The following is a 10,819-nucleotide window of genomic DNA, read 5'->3' on the forward strand; positions in this document are numbered from 1 at the left end:
GAAAATTAAAAATGGAAGTTCAATCCAGAAACCACTATACCTTAACGATCTATTTGGAAATTACACAAAAAAGGAACTTGAGTAGAAAAGAAACTTGAATAAAAAAGGAAGTTAAATAAAAATAAAAATGGAAGTTGTAGAAAATTAAAAATGGAAGTTCATTCAAGAAACCACTATACCTTAACGATCTATTTGGAAGTTAAATAAAAAGGGAAGTCGAATAGAAAAATAATTTGAATAAAAATGGAAGCTGAATAAAAATAAAAATGGAAGTTCCGTAAAATTAAAAATGGAAGTTCATTAAAGAAGCCACTATACCTTAACGATCTATTTGGAAATTAAATAAAAAAGGAAAATTAATAGAAAAATAAATTGATTAAAAATGGAGGTTGAATAAAAATAAAAGTGAAAGTTTCATAAAATTAAAAATGGAAGTTCAATCCAGAAACCAGTATACCTAAACGATCTATTTGGAAATTAAATAAAAAAGGAAGTTGAATAGAAAAGAAATTTGAATAAAAAAAGAAGTTGAATAGAAATAAAAATAGAACTTGCAAAAAATTAAAATTGGAAGTTCATTCAAGAAACCACTATACCTTAACGATCTATTTGAAAATTAATTAAAAAAGGAAGTTGAATAGAAAAATAACTTGAATAAAAATGGAAGTCGAATAAAAATAAAAATGGAAGTTGCAGAAAATTAAAAATGGAAGTTCATTCAAGAAACCAATATACCTTAACGATCTATTTGGAAATTAAATAAAAAAGGAAGTTTAATAGAAAAGTAAATTCAATAAAAATGGAAGTTGAATAAAAATAAAAATGAAAGTTGCATAAAATTAAAAATGAAAGTTCAATCCAGAAACCACTATTCCTTAACGATCTATTTGGAAATTAAATAAAATATGAAGTTGAGTAGAAAAGAAACTGATTGAAAAAGGAAGTTAAAAAAGAATAAAAATGGAAGTTACAGAAAATTAAAAATGGAAGTACATTCAAAAAACCACTATACCTTAACGATCTATTTGGAAGTTAAATAAAAAAGGAAGTTGAATTGAAAAATAATTTGAATAAAAATGGAAGCTGAATAAAAATAAAAATGGAAGTTCCATAAAATTAAAAATGGAAGTTCATTAAAGAAACCACTATACCTTAACGATCTATTTGGAAATTAAATAAAAAAGGAAAATTAATAGAAAAATAAATTGATTAAAAATGGAGGTTGAATAAAAACAAAAGTGAAAGTTTCATAAAATTAAAATTGGTAGTTCAATCCAGAAACCAGTATACCTTAACGATCTATTTGGAAATTAAATAAAAAAGGAAGTTGAATAGAAAAGAAACTTGAATAAAAAAAGAAGTTGAATAGTAATAAAAATGGAAGTTGCAGAAAATTAAAATTCACTACAACAAGTTGGGTCTTGAATGACGAAATTTTTTTGTCTCCAAAGAGCTAATTTCGTCACTATAGATATTTGTGAGGAAATATTTTCGTCACCGGTTTCGTCATTGAATGTTTGTCACTAAAAACCAACGTGACGAAAAATAATTTCGTCACCAATGAAATTACTTCAGTGATGAAATTTTTTGTCACCAATAAAACAACATTTTGTCGCCAAAAATTCTCATTTTCGTCACCAAATAGTTATTCAATACCATATTTATGACTTTAGTTGACGAATAAATTTGTCACGCATGTTGATCATTGATGAGGAAATAATTTCGTCAAAATAAGATGTAAAGATGACAAAATTTTTCGTCTTCAAAAGTCATAATTTTTTGTCACCAATAAAACAAAATTTTGTCGCCAAAAGTTCTCATTTTTGTCACCAAATAGTTGTTCAGTACCATATTTATAACTTTAGTTGACGAATAAATTTGTCACGCATGTTAATCATTGATGAGGAAATAATTGTCACAATAAGATGTAAAGGTGACGAAATTTTTTGTCTTCAAAAGTCATACATGGGTGACGAAATATATTTCGTCATAAATATATATACACGTGACAAAATTTTTAGTCACCAAACAACAAAATAAATAAAAACTTTCATATATAAACTGCAGTAAATTTTGTCACAAAATTTTTTTTATTAGTGACGAATAGTCAATTTGTCATAATAAGAAGTACAAATGACGAAAAAATTCGTCACTAAAGTTGTTCCATATTTTATATTCAATTTAAGTTATTATTTCACAAATATCCCTGCTCAGATCCCAATAGCCTTTTAATTGTACTAAGAAATCCACTAGCTATTATACTCCACTCCACACAAAAATTCACTAAACCATTATATTATAAATCAAAATGTATCCATCAAACAACTTTAATAATAATCCATTATGTATAACAAAAAAATCATCAAAGCAAATCCCAAAATGAACTAATGTGGAGTCCACAAAAAAAATCAACACTCAATCTTGATTTGCAACTACAACTAAGTATCAGTTCAGGAAATAAATAAATAATTCAACACTTGATCTTGATTTGCAAATATGCTTCCAAACGTCATCAAAAACCAATCTGCAAAGAAAATAAATAAGGAAGACATTAATATATTATTAATTACATCTAAAATCATATTTAATTATTCCAAGATCCCCTAAACTATTAGTGAGAACTAGATCAACAAATGATGAGGATTAAGATGGTACAATGTCGTCAAAGCCTCTAGGCTTGTATGCCATGGATGATCAGCTGATGAATTGAAACTATTGTTGTTCATGTCCCTGCATACCATCATCTTATGGTCAGAAAATGCAAATAGATTTCACATGCATTGCTAACAAAATTGAATATCGAAGGAAATTGCAAGAACTTACAGAGAGTTGAGAAAGTTCATCCCTGTGAGATTGGGCGAAGGTCCATTCAAATTATTGTTCGACAAGTACCTCAAAAGGCATAACCAAAACACTTTCTTAATGACACAAGTTGAATTCTACATGAAGTTGGAAAATTTTCTGTGTGTGTACTTACAGCTCCCTGACACTTGTAAGGTTGTTGAGGTTTGAAGGAACAGGCCCATTTAATGAATTCCAATTGAAGCATCTGTTTGCAAGGCAAAAGTTTCAATCCAAAACAAGAAACCAAATTTGTTACTATAGGAACATGAAAGCCAATCACAGAATGGTTTCTGTAAGAAGCTTAGTAAGAAGTTTCTAGAGTACATGACATAGATACTCACATGGCCTCCAAAGTCTGCGCATATCCTAGTGTGTCAGGGATGCTTCCAGTGAGTTTGTTGACATAAAAAATCTTGCTCAATATAAAATTATAATTATTTATTAGAGACTATAACAAGATAATGTCTAAATTGGCATTAGTTGGAACATAGGATCGCCTATTGTCACAACAACTGAATCAAATGCTCCACATGAAGTCAAAATATGCTAATTAATGACTAAGTTTTGTCGTTCATAACATCAAAGATTACAATTTGGAAACTTATGCATGTATCAGATTCATGTTCAAGTGGAAAAGTTTAGATGGAATGCTGCCGAATAGCTGATTCATTCCTAGATGACTGTGAATAATGGGCAGAAATTTGCTTAAATTTAAATAACAATAATACTAAAACATGTTATCTTCAAAAGAATTTGAAAAAAATAAAATAAAATTTAAGTTTGATATTTCAAAGAGGTGAGACATACAAGTGCCTTGCTTTAACTAGCATATCCAGACCAGTTGTGCTCCCACTAGAGACTGGAATTGTTCCATTAAGCTGGTTCTCAGTTAAATCTAGCCATGAAAGATTAGACAAATTACCAATGGAAGGCGGGATTGGTCCACTGAAGTTGTTCGCATTCAGAGCTCTGCAGACAATGCTAATAAAAGTTTAATATATTTACTGTACCATAATTAAAAAGACCAAAGACATGAGACTAGACATATACACTGGACTTGAAATTCTTACAAGAAGACCAGTTGCTGCAGAGATCCTATTGAGTCTGGAATTGGACCAAAGAAACTGCAACCAATGAGGATTCTGTATGTAACAAAGAGCAAATGATTCAATGTAAGGAGTGAAATTTCACGAGTTGTTGATACTAAGAAATAGATAGAATTTTCTTACAAGGTTGTAAGCTGATTCAAATTCCCGATCAATGATGGAAGAGTTCCAGTCAGACCCTTGTTGTTAGATAGATCCCTGTATGCAAAAGTTAATAATGAGAAATTATCTCTCTTTTTTCTATCAAGAATGAAGAATATAAAAAATAATGTAGCTAATTAAGCAAGGAACTAAAAATAGTCATATGGAAGTAATGTTATTTAAGATATCCAAAATAATAATTCAACAATTATGTCTATGATGAATCAAGCTATTGAAAATGCCAAGGATATCCAATTCCAAGCACTATAGTCTACAAAGATGATGGTAACGAAAATTGAATATGCCATTTATATTACATCTAAATGGATTAAAAGCAAAAGAAAAATTAGAAAACCTACAGATATTGCAATTCAGATAATGATAGGATGTCACTGGAAAGGGAACCCGTCAAATCCATGCCTGCTAGTATCCTGAAATTGAAAGTTAACTGGTTCAAGATCAAAGATTGTCAAGTTTTTTAAAATAGTAGAACATGATTGCATTACATGGAGGTCACTTGGGAATTGGTGCAAGAAATTCCTTAATTAAAAAGTGACAAAAAATAAATACTATCACACTTAATTAAATTAGGTGTGATTAAAATATTAATTTGATTTTTTTAATCACATTTTCATTAAAAGTTTCATGTTTTAGTTTCTTAAGTATGATCTTTAAGCATTTTGTAGTAGTGCTGTCAAAACAAAGATTCTTATCAAATCGAAGCCACAATATGAGACTTGCAAAATGGCACTCTTAACATTTAAAGACCAAAGATTCATAGCTCGCAAAAAAGGTTTACTCGAGATGATTCGCCATAAATTATTTTCCAATTTCTTAAAAAAGAATGCCATCGTAGAAGACAAAAATCGCTAATAAAGCCTTTAGTTGAACCAGACGAAAAATAAACAACATAAATTACAAAAATCTAACCAAGGAAACACTTAGTTTAACAATGTTTGCATTTGATGTGTTATGTACATTAAAAAATGATGAAACATGCATATTTTGCACCATAAAGGATCAAAATCTATGTGAAAGTCCTCCAAACAGAAAAGAAGAAATATATTTCACATAGGTAAGGTGATATATTTCATGGAGGTAAGGTGCACTATTGGTATATTAGTTGTGCTATGTAAGAAATGGCTTATCAACACTACTATAAATGTCAATAAGACATGCAATTGGCACAGATATGTATAGATTTTCAAAACAAAATAAAATTATTTTAAACATGAATTGGTAGGATGATAGCAAGAATTGTCAGTAATTAATTCCAGTTTTAAGCTACTAACCTCCCGGAAGTTCCACAACTGATTATGCAAGCAACTCCAAAATGGGGATGAACAGAAATATGAACGTGTTTAAGTGTTAAACCATCCACAAGCACATTTCAAAATCATAGAACAATCTTTCTTATTACTAGCACAAGCTAATACTCTGTTGCAACTCAATCTAGTGTTGGATCTATTATTTCCAAAGCAAGCAATGCTAATGCTGATCTCTTTGTTGAGCTTGGTGATAAAATATGTTTTGGTGATCTTTTCTTGGAGGTACTGCATTATTAGGTAGGGTAGTTCTGTATAATAATGGTGAAATGTGAACCTGATGTTGTTGAATTCAATCCTCAAGGGATGCAATTACATTTTTTATTTGAACTGAATGATATGTGGTGTGTATTCTTGGAAAGGAAAGACTGTTTTCATCATCAAAAGGAAGGGTGCCACAAAGAAGCGCATACAAGATAACCCCACAGCTCCATACATCTACCATAGGAGCATACAATTTCCCAGATATAACCTATGAAAATAGATGAATTTATTAAACTTGGATATTCAACAGTTACTTTAGATACAAATAGCATTCAATTGAAAAATCTCACTGACTTGTTTCACTGTCTTAAATTATTCCATAGATACCATAACTCTGGGAAACATAATTTGGGCTTCCATAACATGTTTTCAGAAAATGACCATCCCACATGATATTGCTCAGACCAAAATCAGCAATCTTCACATTGCACTTGGAATCCAAAAGCAGGTTCTCAGGCTTAAGATCTCTGTGAACCACCATATTGTTTTGGTTTCCTTAAGAATTCGGTATGATTTCCTTAAACAATTTACTTCTTACTTCTTAGCAAAAGAGAAGATAACCACAGAGGTCTTATACAAGTTTTATGGTTAAAAATATTTGATATTTGCACCTGAAAGATCTCAAGAGTCAAATTTTATGATCTAGAGGAGGATTTGTGAAAGTGGAGACAGTTCCAAACCATGTTCTTTCTTTCTCAGGAGAGGAAGAAGGCATTATTCACCCAAAAAGGAAAAAGGCATTGTTGTTTGCTAGTGGCAGACACAATTCAGTTTCTGATTCTTTCTTCCACGTTAAATTTTTTTTTTTTCTTTTCTTATTCTCTCATTACTTCATATATGTCTATGTAAGCCCCCAAAAAAGGTTGAGATAGAAATAATAATTTCCTCAATTGAAATAGTTACAAAGTGGTATTATAGTTTTGTTATGAACGTTAGAAAATTATTATGAATAATTATAATGTAGTTAAAAAAAATGCATATGTATTTTTTAATAGAGCACAATTTTCCTATAGAAACACAGATAAATGGTGTTGGGGAAAACATTAGACAAGCTTTAAAAAAGTGAATTATGGAGTAGGTGTTGACCCATTAATTATCTAACCATATCTACATTTAGTGAAAAAGGCAAAACCTAGATCTAAGTTTTTCATAATATATAGATGATATAGCTAAATCTACACAAATGCAAATAAAAGCTTGATAATATTAAAGTTGGTGCAAGTTATGATTTCTTTTGGAATTCCACTTTCGAAACCAGTATAAAAAGTAACATATATGCAAGAGCAATATTATTTTTCCAAGAAGATCATAATTTCTAGTCCATGAAGTGCAGATAGAAGTGTAAATGTGTCGGCTTTACAAACAATAAAAAAACATCAATATTTTATTTATATTTGTTCATATAAACTTTATAACTTGGTCACTGAAATTTAACCTGAAACATGATTTCCTTGCTGGAAGCACTTTCAACTCTTCAAATGAGTCCAAATCTAATATTGAGTGGATGAAGAAAAGGATTGAATGAATTAGTCTTTCAGTTCAACACTTCCATAGAAGACAGAAAAGCGAAAGACAAGAATTTTACATACCTTGTTGTCCGGATTCGCAGCAAATCAATCACCAACATAAAAATACAAAAGTGAATGGAATTACAAATATTAGCAGAACATAGAGAAAAGGGGGTACAAAACACACACAAATGAAGAACAAACAAATAAAAAATCATGTACTAAATAAAAAAGCAAAAAATCCATAAATTTCATATAAACAATACTTAATCACTTCCTTACCAAAACTATACAAATTGCAATCCCTAATAAGTAATTAAATCAATGCACAATAAATCCAGAAATTGCAACACCCAGACTCGTAGATTCAACTAATTCCTACAAAATTAACTCAAATTCCAATGCTAATACCTATATGTACATTCACATATATAAAAAATGAGTATGGTGGGAATCGATTGAATTACCCGTAGCTCTCTAGGGTTTGGTCGTCCTTCAAGATCTGCCATTGCCGGCACTGAGGTGATGGTTCTGCGGCAGAATGAGGTGTTGCACGACGGGCAACAACGGTGGATCGGTGATGGTAGATCTAACACTGATGGTGATTGTTGTTGTTGGGGAAGGGAGTTTCAACGCTAGGGTTTCTATAAGGGGAGAGGAAGATAATAAAACCCTAGCTATTGCTGAGTGGTGAGAGGGAGAGGGGGAGACGGCGAGAGAGATGGTTTGATTTGTTTGTGTTTCACTGTGGATACTATACATATATATATATATATATATAAATAAATAAAATATAATCACACTTAATTAAAAATATACATATAATCAAAGTGTGATTAAAAAAATATATATAATCACACTTAATTAAAAAATATGATTAAAAATATATATATAACCACACTTACTTAAAAAGTGTGATTAAAAAAATATATATATAATCGCACTTAATTAAAAAGTGACATAAAAAATAAATATTATCACACTCAATCAAATTAAGTGTGATTAAAATATCAATCTAATTTTTTTTTATCACACTTCTAATAAAAGTGTGATCTTTAATTGTTTTTGTAGTAGTGTTTCGTTCCTAGAAGCAAAATACACAATTTTGCTGAAGAAGTTTTTGGCAACATTCTAACAGATACAAGCAATGGAGGTTATAGGGTAATAAACTATCCTGGTCAATTAGATTTATAGGGTAATAAACTATCCTGGCAACATTCTATTAGAAAGAAAAAAAACATTGACCAATTAGATTTATAGGGTAATAAACTATCCTGGCCATAAAATCTAGAAATAATACATGTATATATACATATGTTTTATATAAGCACATGTTCTTTAGAAAGAATAAAATGAAGGCAACACATCTATAGAAAGAGGTCCAAAAACAAAATAGCTTCAAGCTTCCAGCTATGCAATCGAGGTTATCTTCTGGATGTAAGTAGATGTAAATAATAAATACAAATCTTTATGCCAACAGTTTAAATATAATTGTCATAGCCCTACAGTTCTCCAAACAAGTTCATCTACTTCCAAAAAGAGAAAAAAAAAATATATATATATATAGAGAGAGAGAGAGTACAAACCAATAAACCAACTTCAATAAAACATACCAAAATACCCCACACCCTACGAGAAGCAGCAGAGTCCACACCCTGGGGATCATCAATGAATAGTTCCAGAGATTTTCAGCTACAACAAAAATGTATCTCGGAACATTGTTTGTGACAACACAAACACCATAAAACAATAAAAACTACAAAGAATGCTAACAACCAAGGCACTAACTCTCCACCAGGTACAACTGGCAAAATCAATTTCAGTATATAAACAAAAAGATAATTTCTGATCTAAAATTAATCATCTAATTGTCTCAAATCAATTAGGATGTAATAAATAATTTTAGACCCAACCACACTAAATAACTAATTCACTAGGATGTAACAATCATCCTAGGACACAACCACACTGAATAATTAACTAAGTTGTATAAAAAACACACCCACACGGGATAAAATCTGTCTTCTTCTTCAAAGAATAGAATGAAACCAAAGCAAAATTCAATTCTCTCTCTCTCTCTCACTCTCTCTCGGTTTTCTTCATCAAATCTTCATCATTTTCTTTCATTTTTGTTTCATTGTACTCACAAAATCAATGTCTTTCACTTTCTTAACTCAAAAATAAAGTAAACCCAAATATATTTTAGAAATTTCTGTTCAAAAAAAATAGCAAATTTTTTTATTCCAGAATTTCTTTTCCCCCCAAATCTTTGTTCAATATGAGGAAACGAAGCACAAATCACCAGAATTGAATCCCTATTTTATAAATCTAATCCCTAAGCAGAGCATTGATGGCTAACAATCAACTACCAAGAAAAACCCAAAAAATACATATAAACTTGAAAACCCAAATGATAAATCAAAGCTTTTAAATCGCTCAATGAAGAAAACAATTCCAAATTTATTACCAAATCAACAATAAAGCCAGATTATAAGCTAAAAAAAATGTGCAGATTGAAACCCATAAAATTTTTGAAACAACTCAATTAAATCGATGCACTACAAGGAAAAAATAGAGAAAAAAGAACCTGGGTTTGATGCAAAAAGTGGAGCCCTATTCATACAGGAAGGGCCGACGGTAGCAAGGGAAAGAGCAATGGTGGAGAGGTATTACGTGTGTGTTTTGAGAGAGAGAGAGAGAGAGAGAGAGAGAGAGAGAGACAGAGAGAGAGAGAGTTGATAAACAGAGAGAGGGCAACAAAATTAATACCCTATTTTGAGAGAGAGAGAGAGAGAGAGATGGTAAACAGAAAAGGATAAAAAAAAATTAACTTTTTGGTTCCAGTTTTTAGAGATGAGTTTTCAGAAAATTCTATTTATTTATTTTTGATCATATTTTAATATTTTTAATTAATTTTTTAATATTTTAAGTTTTTTTTTTAATTTAGACACACCTAATATAAATATACTTAAAAAGTATAATACATGTGAAAAAAATATTTAAAAAATACACTAAATTCCAAAAAATATAAAAAAAATATATGAAAATTCATTACATTTTTCATATTTTTGTGTATTTATTAATTTTTTAAAATATTTTTTCACAAATATTTTACTATTTAGATACATCTAAATAAGGTGCATCTAAAAAAGTAAAAAATTACTTAAAATTTTAAAAATATTAACTAAAAACTAAAAAATACGAAAAATAAAACACACTATTTTTAGAAAACTGAAATCAAACACACTGATATATATATATATATATATATATATATATATATATATATATATATATATATATATATATATATATATATTTATTGTTGCTCAATACATTAAAATTTTTCTACCAAAATTGGTGACAACATTATTTTCTCACCAAAAGATCTCAAAAATATTTGGTGACGAAACTTATTTTTTTTCTCACCTAAAAGTAAGTATTTAGTGACGGAAATAAATTTCGTCACCTATTATTTTTATATTTTTATTATACGTGACAAAATTATAATTCCTCATGGATTATTCCTATTTAGTGACGAAATTTGTTTTCTTCACTAATTTTCGCCACCATACCAATACAGAGAATAAGAGAAAGAGACACCAGAAAAAGAGGAAAGAGAAATCACATA

The 10,819-nt window shown here is 29.5% G+C and overlaps 1 protein-coding gene across 12 annotated transcripts; it reads right to left on the bottom strand.

The window, feature by feature from the left end:
- Positions 1–2,279: 2,279 nt before the first annotated feature.
- Positions 2,280–9,897, bottom strand: LOC145819830 (leucine-rich repeat receptor protein kinase HPCA1-like). 12 transcript variants are annotated; one of them, XM_082913690.1, is made up of 12 exons: positions 9,776–9,894; positions 8,802–8,843; positions 7,116–7,170; positions 4,451–4,522; positions 4,074–4,148; positions 3,915–3,986; positions 3,652–3,825; positions 3,186–3,227; positions 2,978–3,049; positions 2,824–2,892; positions 2,656–2,730; positions 2,280–2,524 (listed from the first exon to the last, which is right to left on the bottom strand). In XM_082913690.1, the coding sequence occupies exons 4-12, from the start codon at positions 4,507–4,509 to the stop codon at positions 2,446–2,448; spliced, it is 717 nt and encodes a 238-aa protein (XP_082769816.1). In that variant the 5' UTR covers positions 4,510–4,522; positions 7,116–7,170; positions 8,802–8,843; positions 9,776–9,894; the 3' UTR covers positions 2,280–2,445. The 12 variants fall into 12 exon arrangements, 10 of the variants coding, with proteins under 10 accessions (XP_082769816.1, XP_082769823.1, XP_082769814.1 ...); XR_014360602.1 differs by lacking the exon at positions 8,802–8,843 and having other exon boundaries at positions 2,824–2,845; positions 3,186–3,210; positions 3,767–3,825; positions 9,776–9,897; XR_014360601.1 differs by lacking the exon at positions 8,802–8,843 and having other exon boundaries at positions 2,824–2,845; positions 9,776–9,897.
- Positions 9,898–10,819: the final 922 nt, after the last annotated feature.

Source organism: Camellia sinensis, chromosome 2 (assembly GCF_055761805.1).
Source record: "Camellia sinensis isolate YWXY chromosome 2, ASM5576180v1, whole genome shotgun sequence".
Taxonomy (NCBI): domain Eukaryota; kingdom Viridiplantae; phylum Streptophyta; class Magnoliopsida; order Ericales; family Theaceae; genus Camellia; species Camellia sinensis.

Coding starts and splice junctions, on each gene's coding strand:
- LOC145819830 (XM_082913687.1), bottom strand. CDS start 9,809: ATGAATAGGGCTCCACTTTTTGCATCAAACCCAG. Junction 3,050..3,185: donor GCGCAGACTTTGGAGGCCAT/GTGAGTATCTAT, acceptor CCTTGCAAACAG/ATGCTTCAATTGGAATTCAT. Junction 2,893..2,977: donor CTTACAAGTGTCAGGGAGCT/GTAAGTACACAC, acceptor ATGCCTTTTGAG/GTACTTGTCGAACAATAATT.